Genomic DNA, 16,372 nt, shown 5'->3' on the forward strand with positions numbered 1-16,372 from the left:
CTTATTAAATATGTCTATGATCCAGCTTTAAGTTTATGTATTCATCTTCAGTCAGTTTAATAGATGAATTCTCACATTGCCCCATACCTGTCAAGCTTTGAGTTTGAGAATATGGGAAATGTCGCCTGAAGTGGTGGTGTTGGGCAATAATTTAACAGTTTGTATATGTTAAATTACAGAAAAATTCTGCTGGAAATTCCGTAAACAAACAGAAGATGTATTGGCAGAAAATTACCAGGACATTTCCCTGTTTTTTTACAGAAACATTTGAAATAAAATACTGTTAAATTACGGGAAACTTCTGACGGAAATTCTTGAAAAAATAAAATAAAATTCTGGCAGAGAATTACCAGTACATTTTATGGATTTTTTATTTATTTATTTTTTTCAGAATTTCCATCAAAGTATTTTTCAAAATTTAACAGTTTTTTATGTCAAAATTATCAATATTTTGTAAAAACAAAACTGAAATTCTCTGTCTTTTTACTCTTTTGTGATATATTCACAAACTTTTTTTTAAAAACTTTGGACATTTCCAAATACTTTTGTCTTCCAAACCATTGAAGTCTGTATTCTATACCATATATTAATTATAGTGTAAAATATATTAAAGTTAATGTATTTAATATATTCCGAACATAATTTTGGAACAAAACTAAATTCTAAGTCCACAGTAAATGTATTTGTAGAACACAAAACACTTAGATTGAAAGTAGCTCATCATGCAAAGTGATGTAAAAATGAAACCTTTCTACAATCAATTTGCACTTTATTTTGCAATTTAAGACCATAAATTGATGTCATCTAATCTTTATAATTAACCTTTGCTATTATACATTAAGAGCTAAACACATTCTTGAGCTTGCTAATGTTTATCTTCTGTACATCACAACTAATTTATTGTATTTTACTATACAAATATTCAACGTATAAATGTAAAGCAGTCTTGACTCTAGTCTTTGAAGTCAAATAAACAATTTTGTTACGTTATTACTTTAAGATGGAAAATAACAAAATTGCTTTTGAACATGAAAATCATAGTTGTAAACAGGACCAACATACTTCAAAATAAATGCCAAAAGTCAACCACTATTTTTATGAAATACAGGTATAAATATTTTGTTAAAAATCAAATGCCACATAAACCCAGCCGGTAACACTTTATTTGAAGGTGGGTGAATAAGACTGACTTGACACCGTCATAAACACCTGTCATCTCTACCCCCAGTTTTATACGCCACTGCAATGCCAACCTTGCCTGTCCATTCCACTTCCCAGTAGCAGATGCATTTTAGACTCTCCTCACAAAGTACCTGGGTCCTCTTAAATCTGCCCTCATTTTCTGGTTGTGAAACCCTGTTGCTAGTACTGAGTATAGTATTTGCTCCTTTGTTGTTTTCAGACAGAAGAAGCCGTCTGCCTGCTGTTTTTTCATTAAGTTTTAGATCTGCAGCATCTGACAACGATAAAAAAAAATTAATAATCAGCCATTAAAGAGCAAAGTGAACAAAACATCAAATAAGATCAAGATAAGTCAGGAAGATTGTCGGAAAGCATATAAATGTTTGTAAAAAAAAAAAAAAAAAGCTAAAATTGTGGTGCAGCTGTAGTTGTCAGTTTGCTGGACTGAAAGTGAAACTCTCCTTGCATTTCCTACTTCCATCTAATTTTCTTACACGTTTATCATATCAACAGAATATCTGAGAGCTGCTAGGGCTTATGTTTGGCTTAGACTTTGTTCTTGCAGTTAATCTCGTTTTACCTGCGTCAGTCACAGCAGGGTTAGTTTGTTATGTATAAAATATAAAAGGGAGTCAAGTCAGGTCTTGGGTCTAAGAACTGTCTTGGACTTTTAAATTGGATTAGAAATCTTTCAGAGAATAGACTTACATTTCATCATCCCAGCCTTTAACCTGTGGTCCATTATAGTCAAAACTGTTAAAAGAAAACAAAAAGGAAGAAACATGTTGAATAAAATTACACTTTTTATGTCTAAGAGGATTTTTGTGTTTGACGTGTATTCAAACACCGAAGTATGAATACTTTAACTTCTATACAGTTACAGTTATGCAGGTAACTGTATAGAAGTTACCTGTATCTTTTATGCATATTTACACTCACCTTGCTTACATTACAAATTTCAGCTGTTGAAAATTTTGATGCTCCATGACATGATAATCAGAATAATTCATAAGGTTGCTTATCATGATCATATACTAATTGGCTCAACACCTGGGCTGCGACAGATAATGAAAGGTGGAAGTCCACATCTTCAAGAATAGCTCCTCCCTCCCATAATCTGTGAAATTTTTTCACAGATTATCTCACTAATGTTTTACTGTCAACATGCTGACAGTTTTAACAAAAATCTTGGAAACATTTGTATGTAAGTTACATACCCCAGCTTTAAAGTGAGTGAGACTTTCATTAAATATGAATATTGAGATGTTCTACGAAGTATATTCAGGCCACCTGTTTTATGCTTTTAACATAGTCTGCATAAAACTAACACTAAAATTTTAGTCGCATTGGAAAAACAGACATAAGATTTTAACTTACCACACTGCCTCCAGCTTCCGAGTCGGGTCTTCAGCGATGGTGTTGAGCGCAGCACACTCATTCCATAATCTCCACAGTGATTGTAACTCAGATCAAGCTCTCTTAGCTTGGAGACTTTATTAGATTTAAGAGCTGAAGCAAGAAAATCACAGCCTTTGATAGAGAGCGTTCATTTTATAGCGTTAACACCGGTGCTGTAAGCAGTCCGGTATGAAACGGGGGTGATAGAACAACGGTACCACAGCACTTTTAAATTTCAATAATCAGAATACCAAAATTGTTTCCGTTGTTGTAAAAGGTTTATGTCAGTCTGCCTTTTCCCCATCGATACGCTTCCCGACCGCCCTGCACCTTAGGGGCTTAAAAAAAAGAGACGTTCACATTGCGCAAAACTCTGAAACAGGAGAAGCGGGACATAAAACGGAGCGACGAACTAGATGTGAATAATGGCATAAAAACAGAGAATCCAACGCTGAACAGTGAAAAATCAACACATGATGTGAAGCATATGACGATTAGGCGGCGCAGCAGGTGATGAGTGAATATTACTGATGGTCAATAAACGATAAAATAAATTTAGCAACAGGAAAGAAACTAAAGTGGACATAGCAATAAACCAAGAGAGGATAATACTAATCAAAAGAAACTAAATGGAAATTAATTAAGAACAAAATGCAAGAATAAACTAAGAAACTAAAGTAAATACAGAGGAATAAACTGGTATGGCAAGACCTTTCGAGCAATAATTAATACAGAGGACTGTATGGCAAGAATAAACAGACACTATTTCCAGATAAAAGGTAAAATAATATTGTTGAAGTGCCATGGGTTTGTTGAGACCACATCTAGTACTGAGAATAAATATATCTTACAGACCATAACAGTAAAGAACCGATCACTTATTTATGTTTCTAATTAGATTTGATATATTTATTTCTTCAATATTATTTTTCATGTCAGTGTTAATGTCATGAGGCTGATGACTCCATGACACTTTCAATTTGACTTATTAGGATTTGATTAAGAACCAGATTTGTTCTTTGTAATTTCTGTCCAGTAAAACTATTAATCTATAAATCAATAGACAGGTCTATATAAAGATATAATCCATGTTTCTGTCTCATATTTGTATGGCAGTATTATTTTTATTCAAAATAATACTTACTGAAGAGCCTCCAGTTTACAGTGTAAACTCCTGAGTCCTTCAGCCAGCAGCTGTACTCCTGAATCCAGAACTTTGTTTTTCCACTGAAAGCTCTGGTTTGCACAAAAAATGCCATGTGGGTGAAATTTTATGGATGATACTCTGATGTCCCATTCTCCTGAAGGCAGCACAGAGCTGCACAACCAGAAACTGACAGAAACACTGAAGAGAAGAAGAGCTGTGATTAATGTAGTTACAGTTCTATCCATGTTTTAATGTTGCAGAACTCAGTTCAAAGTTTAAACTGACATGTTGTACATCTTTTATCTGGTCATTTTGTGGAATATTTAACAACTAGAAAATGGCACAAAATAAGAATATTTTTCCACTCTGATTGGCTGCTGTTAGGCCTACCAATTTTAACTTGAATGTCCATTGCATTTTTCATAGACACCTGTGAAAATAATTTCTATTCCCATGACTTTTTTGTTCTCTGGGAAATTATTTTTGATGATAAATACAGAAAGAAGCATAAAAATCAAAACATCTACAATAGTGATAGTAATATTAATGATAAAATAATAGTCAGTGTAAAGTAGCCTGCAAATTATTTGGTGGGGGGCGGTGAGGAACCTGAATAAAGGCTGGGGGGCGCTGGGCCAAAAAAGGTTGAGAAACACTGTCCTGGATTAAAGATTTAGATTTAATCATCAACATGTTTGAATTGAAACTAAATAAAATGTTTATCATTCTGTCAAATATTAGAAAAGGGTTCCTTATATATTTTATTACATAACGATGTTTTATAACCCTTAGAGTGGGCATGGACTTCCGGATCCTAGAAAGCTATGCTTTTCCTTGAATCTGACTGAAACCTGAATGCATTTTTACCTACACACAGAATAATTATATCACTCAAATTGTGTGGAATTACAATCCAAAACAACAGTAATTACTAGCTAAATTTAATCTGAATATCCAAGGAATCTTTCACAATCAGAAAATGGAATAAATGCAACTCTGTAATTTTAATGGGATTCTGAACAACTGCTTTTTTATTCGAAATAATACTTACTGAAGAACCTCCAGTTTACAGTGTAGACTCCTGAGTCCTTCAGCCAGCAGCTGTACTCCTGAATCCAGCAGATCATTATGACTCAGATCCAGTTCTGTGAGATTTGAAGAAGCAGAACTGAGGACTGACGATGTAAGACCGCTGCAAGACATTTCGGAGAGCTCACACCAGCTCAACCTGTAAAGATAGACATAGTTTTAGTAAACTAATGAACCGATTGCAGTTTTTTTTCTGCAACTTGTGTTAATTCAACCAGCTGTTAATATATTTTATGTAAACAATGCTATAAAAAACAATGTCCCATCTTAAAGATTTATTCATTTGCTTTTTTATCACAATTAAATGTTTCAAATAATCACATGTTAAGTGTCATGGATGACCAATACAGGTCATCACACCACCGCCACCATTTTTGAATATAAGAGTCAGTGTTTTAGATATGCTCATTTAAAACACAAGTAACTTAAACAACTTACTATAAATATATAGCAGCTTCAAACATGTTGCTGTCAGAGATAATTAATTTTGAATGCTAAAACATTTGAAAGACATTTTTGGTACAATACTTACAAAGTAGTTCTGGAGACTTTGACCACTGGCAGCATTCCCAGAAGAACTTTCTCAGATTTCATGTACTTCTTGAGGTCAAAGAGATTATGTTTTTCTTCTGATGTCAACAGCACATAAGTCAGAGTTGACCACTGAGAGGTGGTGAAATTTTCAAAGGCTCTTGTGGAATCTTGTGGAAACTGGAGGAATTTCTTGATTTCTTGAACAAGGGAGTTGTCATTCAGTTCATTTAAACAGTGAATAAGATTGAGATTCTTCTCGAGATCACTGAGATCCTCCCTAATCTTCTTTTTGATGTACTTGACTGTTTCCTTGTAGGTTTTTTTCATAGTTTTCAGTCTTTTTCAGCAGCTCTTGGAGCAGAACTTGATTAGTTTCCAAAGAGAGTCCAAGTAGGAAGCGGAGAAAAAGGTCCCAGTCGCTGTTTTTGTTTTCCAACCCCTTGTCAACTGCTTTCTTATAGAACTCTGATGCAGGCATGGATGAGGTTCTTGAAGTGGATTCGCTGAACAGGTTTTTACTCGTGGTGTTGAATGTGTGAAAAACATAGAGAGCTGCCAAAGCAACGCAGAACAATTTCTGCTGGTACAAACCATGATCTTCTCGATGGATCTGAGTGAACAGCCCAGAGATATTTAGCGTTTATGACATCATTACCACGATCTGCCAGGTTCTCTTCATTAAAGAGTAGGTCTCCATTCTCTATAGCCTCAAAGGCCAGTTGTCCCAAGGCTTTCCCAGAATCGAGCTAAAGAGGTTGACATGTTGGATGGATGAATGTAAAGAAAACAAAACTTACGCTTTCTCTTCTTATAGTCTACCCTGACTTGAGGAGATGGCATGGTCAGCAGGTGACTGGCTAATCTATGGGGAGAGACAAATGACAGAGTGGGAGGAGAGGCAGCTGGAGAGGTGCTTCTGGGTCTTTTCTTCTTCTGAAAAGACTGAGAAGATGAGACATCATAGGAACCAGATCAAGCACTATCACAGTCTCTTCCTGGTTCTTTGTTATCATCAGTGGATACTCCTCAGTAAGCATCCCAGGCTGTTCCTGACCTATGGTCTCTGTCTGTTAAAAGATCAGGTTCTCAGCTCTTTACTTCTCTTCATCTGGCTTGCAACAGCAATAAATAACATAGACAGGAGGAAAGAACTTTGCCTGTACTGATGCAAGTTCGTTTTTAATTCAAGTAAATGACCTGGCTGCAATCAGTGTATTCAGACAGGGTTCATAAACAAAACTTTAAAGATCATCACAGCCTAGGGGCACTGATGTCTTTAGCAAGCCTCCAATTTTACAAAGTGGCAACAACAAGCATGACTATAAACACTATTATGTGACTATCAAGGCTAATTAAACGTATTAAGTACAGGTACAATTAGCCTCCAATAGGCTAATTTAGCTAGCTTCCACGTATATTTTGCGGCAAAAAAAATGTTACAAACGTATCTTCAACCATGCGCAGCGCAGTCCTACTGCCATTAAGTCCTAAAACTACCATAACTTTATAACGTAACACTTTGGAGTTATTTTTTGGTTTTAGAGTACAAAAACATTTTTGACAAGTGCAGATTTTTACTCACCGGGGTGTACGTGTCGCATATAGAAGCTTCTTCTTCTTGGATTTTTGTGGGATCCGTCCTTATTTTTATTATTTGAATCAAAAATATTAAAACGTTTACAGAACCGTTTTGGCATGCAATCACAAAAAAACAAAAAACAAAAAAAAAACATATTTTTTCTTAAATTTATTTGAAGTAAATCATTGATATCATACTCAAAAATAGTAGCTATATTTTTTTAAAGGTTTTTAAATCAAGCTAACAACAACCACAACAAAAGCACTCCGGTTTTATACTTAACTGAGTTATTTTTAAATACCAAATTAAAGTATTATGACTGATACACGTCTGACATGTATTTGTTGTAAATATTCTTAATAGCCTGTTCAAAATATCACTTAAACTGTAAATAAAGGTTTTCAAAAAAAGCTAAAAAAAAAAAAAAGGTTCTCTCAGCGACAAGCTGCTGTTATCACTGATACGAATGGTTGATAACCTGCAGAACAGGGACCAACTGAGGCCATTCAATGGGGCTGATAACCACTGATAATGACCATTCTCTGGGATAACATCCGAAGCGAGTGAATAGACAGCTGTAGATGATATTACAGATTTGTTTATTTTTCAGATGAACTGACCCCAGCACTATCTTGAAACAAAGCCATAAAATAGAAAAGCAGACACCAGATGAACAACTGTAGTAAACTAAATTATGTTCGAGTTTATTTACATTCCACTTTAAATGCGTCTACAATTAACTTTCATCTCGCGAGATCTTTGGTTTGAACTTGTTCTTCGGTGCGTGCTGCGCTGGTCTCCAATGAGGGCAGAGCGCAGCTTCCTCCCGGCTCATCCGATCTCCGTCTGTGGGCAGATGGGAGCCGATATGAGGGGGATTGCGGCTCCTCATTATTCTGTCTGACGGGAATCTGCGTGGTCAGCATGTGGTCTTTTCGGAACCGAGCGCGGACGGTTCGGACGTGGAGACAAAACTTTTTCACAGCTTCAGCTCCTTTGCGCTTCAGAGTGGCTTCGGTAAGAATAAATGCTTGTATTAAGTAAAATGTATGCATGTATTACCAAAATATATTTTTTTTTTATATAGAAAAATGCATTTTCTGTAAGATGCGTGAGTTCCTACAATGAGCCATGAACATGTCTGTCGTGAGAAAAACCTTTGCATCTCTGCTGACAGCTGCCCTTCAAAGCCTCAAACAAACAAACAGTAGCGCTGCTTCTGCATCATTCCTCGGCTGTTTGTATTCTCCTGGGGCCAAGAGGCCCCGTTCTTTTGATTATGTAGTTTATGAGACAGTTTCCTCAGTTCCATTATGTTCTTTTTGCAGTCCTTGGTTTAACATGATGGATGAGAAGGAAGTCTCTTTTTAGCAATTCAGTGGGAAAAGTTTTTCCTTTGTGCTTATGGACAAATTATGGACATAGGAGTCAATATTTTATGTTAGATTTACTAAAACAATATTATTGTCTTTGAGATACTAGCAAGGCCATTGCTACCTCATAAAATGAGTTGAAATGTCACACAGTTTAATGCAACAAGGAATTAACTAATAAGATTTCAATAATCCTGTAAAGTTTGGAAGAAAGCAGGTGGCGGATTTTTCCCCAACAACTCCTCGCTTGCCATGAATGATGGGGCTTTTAGTTAACCTTTTCTGCTATTACCTTGGTGATGTTCATTTCCTGTCAAATATCTTTAACTGCAGATGGCGTTGCTCATTCAGGGAAGATGCGGAGAACTGCATCAACACAGTTTTGCACGGCTGCTTGGCTCAAACAGGCCTCTGAAAGGTACGTGAAGCACTCAGCGAGCCGTCTCACTCTGTCACACAGCGCAATGAATCCTACTGACCAGGCCCAGTGACCCAAATATTTTTGGCCAGTGTGAGCCATCTGACTATTTCCTAATTGTCTTTGTTCTTTCAGGTTTTGAAAAATTGTTCCCGAAGAGGAAAGAAGGAACTGGCAGGCGAACATCAGCAGAAAGTAAAAGAAGGGGAAAAAAGTCCTAAGAGAGAGGCATTTCTTAAATTCGTATGTGGTTTGCTTTTCTGCAAATTATATCTGGCTTTTGTTATTTAGATAAAAGAAATAGAGAGCAAGACTCAGTTCGAACCAAAAGACGCGAAGGGAATGATGGCAGGGGTGAAGGAGGAAGAGGAGGAGGAGAAAATGAGAGATCTCAGTGGTGGAAACGATTCAAGGTGAAGATCTTCGCCTCTCCTTTAGATATGTTGTCAACATGTTCTGCACATTCTTTAAACATGTGAGACTCATTTGTCTTGTTTTGTAAAGTAAGGTTGTATAACACTTTAATAGAAAAGAAAGATTGGATAAGAAAAGCACAATAATGTCTTTTTTTTATTTTCAAATGAGAAAATAATAATTAAAAAAGCTGCCAAGGTGACGATGTTTTCTAATTAGGCAATTTATTTGTTATAAAGCAATATTTGAAACATGGCTCAATTGACTGTATTTGTTAAAGAACTTTACTGGCCTATAGCTAATCAATAAACTTTTTTTATCCAATAAATTGTTAATGAAAGATTGTTCAGACAGTATTTGTTGTCTTCTACCACAATGTGAAAAAAATAGAAAGTTTGTGTCCAAAAGTTGAGCATTTTATGGATAAAGAAAACAATAAAAGGTTTATTTTTATTTTTTTAAATGTCTCGATTCCATAGATCAAAGACTTAAAGCATTTTATGTTGTGTTCAGAACCACTGGGCCTGTAAGGTTTCACACTGGGTCCAACATGGGTTCAATAAGAAATGTACCAAAGTTGTTGAAATTCACATTGTTTTCTTGTAATAGTGACACGTTTTGTGTTTTTGTGTTCAGCTAAAGATTAGGATCTTTTTGTGGATGCAAGTAAAAACGGAGTTTAAGCATTTAAAATGAAACGGTGATTTACTGCTCTTATGGATATGGAGGGATTTTTAATATTTAATACTCAAAGTGTAGGTGTAAAAAAGGCTACACTGTAAAGAAAAAAAGGGAAGAAAGAAAGAAAGTCTCTAATTTACAGTAAAAAACCGGCAGCTGTTGTCAGAATTTAGAGACGTTTTTTTTTTGTTTTTTTTACATTGTATAGGCAATGTAGAAGTTAGAATTAATATATTTATATAGTTCACATTTCACCACAATTATACAGTTTAATTACATTTTTCAGAAATGACAAAGCCTTCAGTCTGTAGTGTGATCCTAAAGGCTAAGATGAAATAATGGTTGAGCTTTAAGGTTTTAACTAAGTTGACCTTTTTTGTGGAAGGTTTTACCTTTAATTTGGGCTTCATTTGGTTTAATATTTAAAACTGAAGCTGATTCATCTGTTCTCGTTTCAACATTTCCTCGTCCTCCAGAAATATTTTCCCTTAGATGAAAGGACTGTGCAGAACTTTGCTTTCGGCGTTGCAGGCATGACCACAGCCTTCTTGTACTTCCACTTCAGGGAAACTGGAGTCCAGATCTCCTGGAAGGATTTCGTTCTGTATCTGAGCAAAGGCTTGGTAGGTTTAGTTCAGTGCTGCTCCTGGAGTCTTTCTCAGCCAATCTCCTTTCATCGATGGTGCAAACAGATCGTTTTGTTCACACAGGTTGGTCATGTAGCGGTGGTCAATAAACAGTATGTCAAAGTGTTTCCCGCCGATGGAGTGAACTCATCAGAAGTGGTTAGTAAGATAGTAATTCTGTGCCGTGTCCCGATTCTCTTCAGAAAGGGGCCGCATCTTACGCCGTTTTTTTGGTTTTGTGTTTCAGGATTATTTGTGGTTTAACATAGGCAGCGTGGCCTCATTTGAACACAAGTTGGAGATGGTTCAGGAGGAGATGGGCCTGGACTCCACACAGAAAGTACCCGTCCTCTACACCAGTGAAAGCGACGGGTGAGAGTATTTCCTCAAGCTGAAGCAACATGTAAATTAGATTTTCTTTTCCAGCTTCTGTCCTAACATCATCTTCCTTTTCATTTATCCTCAGGACGATGGTTTTAAGTGTTCTCCCTACTCTCCTCCTGGCTGGCTTCTTGCTGTTTGCGACGCGACAGGGGCCCATGGCCGGAGCACACAGCGGCAGTTTGAAAGGAAATCCATTCAGCATGAAAGCTTCTAAAGCAAAGATAATTAAAGACTTTGGAAATGTTTGCTTTAAGGATGTGGCAGGCTGTGAAGAGGCCAAACTAGAGATCTTGGAGTTTGTGAATTTTCTGAAAAACCCAAATCAGTACTGGGATTTGGGAGCCAAGATCCCAAAGGTAAATCTGTGACGTGTTTTTCATATTTGATTGCATCTCAGATTTCTTCTGTCACAATTAGTTTGACATGCTACTCACATGCGATGTGTCTCGTCTTTCCAGGGTGCGCTGCTATCTGGGTCCCCTGGAACCGGGAAGACGTTGCTGGCGAAGGCCACGGCAGGGGAGGCAGACGTCCCCTTCATCACAGTTAATGGCTCCGAGTTTCAGGAAGTTTTCGCTGGGGTGGGGCCTGCGAGGGTCAGTCCTCCATTCTCACAAACTGCTTCAAAAAATATTATCTGTCCGTGTTGCAAATCGCTTACTATCTGGTCTTTCGCCAGATAAGAGACGTGTTTGCCACGGCTCGCAAGATGGCGCCCTGCATCGTTTTTATCGATGAGATCGATGCGGTCGGCAGGAAAAGAGGCAGTGGGAGCTTTGGCTGGCAGAGCGAGCAGGAAAACACTCTGAACCAGTTGCTTGTGGAGATGGATGGTGAGCATTTAAGCACATTCATTTTTTCCAATTCCTTATGCTACATTTTAAAACCCCCGGCATGTTTGCACGACTGCAGGATTCAACAGCAGCACCAGCATTGTCGTGCTAGCCGGCACTAATCGAGCTGATATCCTGGATCCGGCTCTGATGAGACCCGGCCGCTTTGATCGTCACATACATTTGGGTGAAGTACAGCACAGACTCTTCTCTGAACTCTTGGGAATCTCATTCCCCTTTCATTTATTCCCTGTCTTGTTGTATAACTTCCTGCTCTTATGTAACAATTTAATTTTAATTGTACTTTATGCAGCTTTTTCCTGTTTACATGATGCTTTTTCGTGCCGTGTCGCTTGAGCGTCGTCGTCGTTGTTACTGTAATTGGACCACAGTCGCAAGTACACCCGGACAGGACGTTGTTAGTTTTTTGTTTCTAATGGAGACGAGATGCCAAGCTTAGTCTTTGAAGTTTATTAAGTTTGCACATATTTTCTCATCTCTGCTCTCCTCTAATGTCATTTAAGCCACACTGTGTTTGTCTGGCTGCTTTCATGTTTTGGTGGAGACGGTTGGTCGTTTTTGTTCCAGCTAAAATTCAATTTGCTCATTATAAGCTGTGCAGAGTGGGTCAGACATCTGGTCTACTGCTGACCAAAAAATGATGATAATAGTTGGAAACTGATTCTTTTATAAAAGAATGGTAAGATAACTGGAGACCAACCTTTGGGTTGGGTCTAATGTTAACAGTTAACATTTTGAGTAGCTTCTTTATTACTAATTTGAAGTTGCAGTTAGTTATACATCAACTTCTGCAGAACTCTACAAGCATTCGATCATGTTAACCTGCAAGATTAATACCTGTTTCAAGACTTCTTTCACCTGTTTCTATTCAGTGGCCTTTTTTGCAGCATTTTTATTTTCTTGAATAAATGAATGTTTTACAAAGAATGTGTTTTATCAGCTTGCAAAGAAAAAAAAATCACTTATGTGACTTAGTGTTGGTTTGTCAAATAAAAAAAATCCCAATTAAATACATTAAAGTTTGTAGCTGTAACGTCACAAACCTTTTAAATTCACGGAGTAGACATTGTTATTCGCGATACTTTACATATAAAGGTTCTCCTTTATATGTAAAGGAGAACCTTTACATATAAATAACTTATAGCTTGTAAGTTATTTAGGCAGTTGAATATAATTTCAATGTAAGCTCACCTTTTTACACCTTTGTATCACTACTGTTTGAGTTTATTTAGATGTTCAGACGACAGTTTCCTCCTCCAGCAAATTAACTTGATATTCCAGTAGAAATGTACTGTAAAATTCATACCAGGCTTGTTTTCTCTTTACTGCAGGCCTGCCTGATATAAAAGGCAGAGCATCCATCTTTAAAGTGCACCTGAGACCTCTGAAGTTGGAGCCCTGTTTAAACCTAGAAGCTTTGTCCAGGAAGTTAGCTGCACAGACTCCGGGTTTCACGGGTAAGAATAGAAAGTGGGGCTCATGCGTCTGTTGCTGATGCTTTAAAGCGTTACACGTCGGTTTCACTAGATGCATTGTGGCCGTTTCTCATAGGGGCTGAAATTGCGACTGTTTGTAATGAAGGTGCGCTGAGAGCTGCACGTCATGTCAGCCAGTGCATCAGTGCTGAGCACTTTGAACAGGCTGTGGAGAGGGTCATCGGAGGTAAGTCAACCAAAAACTAACATGAATCATTTTATTCAGCAACAGTGTTCAGCTTTGTTGTCGAAGTTAAACTCTTTTGTAAAAAAAAAAAAGAAGAAAAAAAAGTGCATTTGATATCAAAATGAAAGCATCTCTTAATAAAGTATTGATTATTTGATGTCATCACTTTTTCATGACTGGATTATTTGCTTTCGTAGTGAATGTTTCTGTGCGGCCCGACCCTCCAGATGTTAACAACATCACGTTTTCTTACATCACGTATTCACGTCATTTTTGGTGTGAATACATAAATGTGGGCTATTTTTAAACAATGTAATAAAATTGGGCATTTCATGCAACAATTTTGGAATATTTTTTGCTGAGTACTGATTCTGCAAGGCGCCTTCTTCCATCTGAGGTCTGGATAAAAACACTCAGCCATTACAGCTTGTAGAAAAGACAACCGTGGCATATCACAGGGCTGGTCACGCCGTAGCAGGATGGTTCCTGGAGCATGCAGAACCGCTGCTTAAGGTATTCCCTTGGACCCGGTCTGGATAATCCAATAAGCTCCCGGTAATTACGTTTATTTATCTGATTTGGAAGATTTTTTGCTTTACTTTGCCGTCAGGTTTCCATTGCTCCTCGAGGGAGAGGTTTGGGTTATGCACAGCATTTATCTAAGGAGCTGCACCTGCTGAACCAGGACCAGCTGTTCGACAGGATGTGCGTGATGTTAGGGGGTCGCGTGGCCGAGCAGGTTTTTTTTCGACGAGTCAGCACCGGGTCCCAGGACGACCTCAGGAAAGTCACACAGACGGCGTACGAGCAGGTAGTCAACTCAACTAACAATCAGGACCGCCGCCGAGATTTAAAATAGGATTTTAAAGTCAAACCTCCAGTCTGTAAGTGAACATTTCTGTTTGCTTCTTCAGGTTGTTCAGTTTGGAATGAACAAGGCTGTGGGTCAGGTTTCTTTCGACCTCCGCCTTCAGCAAAACACCGTCACAGAGAAGCCCTACAGTGAGTCAGTGGCGCAGCTCATAGATCAGGAGGTCCGCTCGCTTGTAGACGTCGCCTTCCAGCGAACGCTCCAGCTTGTCGTCGACAAGAAGGAGATGGTGGAAAAGGTGCGACTCGTTGACCTGCTGTGCACTACGCAGGCTTTCAAATTTTAAAGAACGCATTTTTTTTTTTTTTTTTTACAGGTGGCGAAGCATCTGCTAGAAAAAGAGATTCTGGACAGAACGGACATGGTGGAGCTTCTGGGACCTCGACCTTTTCAAGAGAACGGCTCGTATGAGGAGCTTTGTGAAGCGTTGGAATTTGAAGAGGAAACTCCACAGCCTGAAGGACTAAAGTGTGGAGAGGATGATAAGCAGAACAAGTCATCTTTTCACACGCTTCCTTAACAAATTTACCACATCTTTCAGAAATATTAATATCCCCTTAACTTAACATTTTGTCACATTACACATTAATTTTTTTTTTTTTTACAAATCTCCAAAAAGGTCTGATGTTTTCACCATGACTCAGAATTTTCTACAGCCAAGTCTACATGAAATATTTGCCTTGTTTGAAAAATATCTCGGTTTCTATGGAAGTAATACTCAGATCTTATGATAGATTGCTAAATTGAATATGATGTGCCTTTGATTAGCTCATGACTGCTTTGATCTAAACCATTTGATCTGAATCATTACATTCAGCCTCCAGCAGGTCTTCTTCCATGGTTGCCCTGGATTTAGCCTCATCCGTCCCCCATCAACTCTGACCAGCTGCTTCTGCTGAGAATTTCACCTGCACTTTCTCTCATTAGTTTTCAACAATGTCCTCTGCATGAAGCTGCACCCTGAACTTCACTGAGTTTCTTTTTACAGAAAACTCTTGGACAGGTTTCAGTGTAATACTCTTTTTATTTTCAGACACTGAGTTTCTGTGACATGTCTGTAGCTTAACACCCTGTTTGATATTCTAACAACGCTTTAGCCTTCTCCACTACTTTCCCCCAGTTCTGTCTGCTCTATTTCTTGGTCTTCCTGTTGCTGTTTATTCCATTAATGTTAATGATCTCTGAAGCCCCCATGAAATAGCTGCAGTTTTATAGATATTATATAATCTATTGTTTTCAATGGATTATTTACCGTTATCAGTGAACACAAATGCATGTCACACGTTTTAGAAACTATAAATAGTTTTTTTTCCCCCCAAGTCAATAATTTCCATTCAATACTTTGTGCTGGTACAACATGTAATATTCCAATAAAGATGAATTTGTGGCTGTAGCCTGACAAAATTCAGCACGTGTGCAGACTCTCTGTGCACCGTAATGCCCATTTACGCAGTTTTCACTCAATGTAAAATTTGTTCTATGGACAAATGAAAGAAGTCATTACTGTAACTTGATCATCTCTTTCATGAAATATAGACAAATTCATATCCTTTACTCCATTTTTTTAAAATCAGGAAATACATTTTGGAAATTAGGACTTTAGAAGATTTGTTTTATTTTGTTTCATGATGTTAAAAAATGTTTTCACTGTGATGTTTTCCATAACTTTAAAGTCAGACAGATGTTTTAGACACAAATATTTCTTTAACCATCTGTGTGAGCGAGACAAGTTCTTTTAATTCATGGAGACAAAACCACTGTATGACTTTGTATTGTTTGTAAATGACATTAGCTCAATGTTATTATTTTCTGTTTCTGCGCAGAACAAATAGGTTTATAACATTTGTTCAAAATTTGCTGAATACAACACTTTTTCCAATGTTTTTCTAATTAGAAATGAGAATGAATGACATATCCGTAATTGTTATTTACAGAAACTGAGGCCAGCATATCTTCTGTCTCAGCAGTCTTAAAACATTATTTTCATAGAAATGTATTTAATTAATTTTTTTATTCATCCTGTGGGTAAACCTGTTGCAGACACCAGAATAACTTTAAATTGGCTTCTCTTTGCATTGATACAGATTTTTATACATTTTCATTTACATTTATAAAATCTCTAACAAAAAGGAAAGGTGTTTGCTGGACATGAAAATGATG

At 37.4% G+C, this 16,372-nt stretch overlaps 1 protein-coding gene across 2 annotated transcripts; it reads left to right on the forward strand.

Moving 5' to 3' along the window:
• Positions 1–7,158: 7,158 nt before the first annotated feature.
• On the forward strand, positions 7,159–15,618 carry LOC103462890 (mitochondrial inner membrane m-AAA protease component AFG3L1-like). 2 transcript variants are annotated; one of them, XM_081605207.1, is made up of 17 exons: positions 7,159–7,946; positions 8,636–8,720; positions 8,856–8,915; positions 9,012–9,133; positions 10,292–10,438; positions 10,526–10,600; positions 10,689–10,813; positions 10,908–11,181; positions 11,284–11,421; positions 11,505–11,658; positions 11,738–11,845; positions 13,011–13,136; positions 13,231–13,341; positions 13,739–13,854; positions 13,952–14,152; positions 14,256–14,450; positions 14,529–15,618. In XM_081605207.1, exons 1-17 carry the CDS (start codon positions 7,854–7,856, stop codon positions 14,730–14,732), a joined length of 2,334 nt encoding a protein of 777 aa, XP_081461333.1. In that variant the 5' UTR covers positions 7,159–7,853; the 3' UTR covers positions 14,733–15,618. The 2 variants fall into 2 exon arrangements, with proteins under 2 accessions (XP_081461333.1, XP_081461334.1); XM_081605208.1 differs by lacking the exon at positions 7,159–7,946 and having other exon boundaries at positions 8,642–8,720; positions 10,381–10,438.
• Positions 15,619–16,372: the final 754 nt, after the last annotated feature.

The sequence above is a fragment of the Poecilia reticulata genome, chromosome 3 (assembly GCF_904066995.2).
Source record: "Poecilia reticulata chromosome 3, P_reticulata-male-v2, whole genome shotgun sequence".
Lineage (NCBI taxonomy): Eukaryota > Metazoa > Chordata > Actinopteri > Cyprinodontiformes > Poeciliidae > Poecilia > Poecilia reticulata.

Excerpts from the sequence above, each read along its gene's own strand:
- LOC103462890 (XM_081605207.1), top strand. The coding sequence starts at position 7,854 with ATGTGGTCTTTTCGGAACCGAGCGCGGACGGTTCGGACGTGGAGACAA. Across the intron at positions 11,182-11,283 it reads TGGGAGCCAAGATCCCAAAG|GGTGCGCTGCTATCTGGGTC; the intron begins GTAAATCTGTGA and ends TCGTCTTTCCAG. Across the intron at positions 13,855-13,951 it reads ATGCAGAACCGCTGCTTAAG|GTTTCCATTGCTCCTCGAGG; the intron begins GTATTCCCTTGG and ends CTTTGCCGTCAG.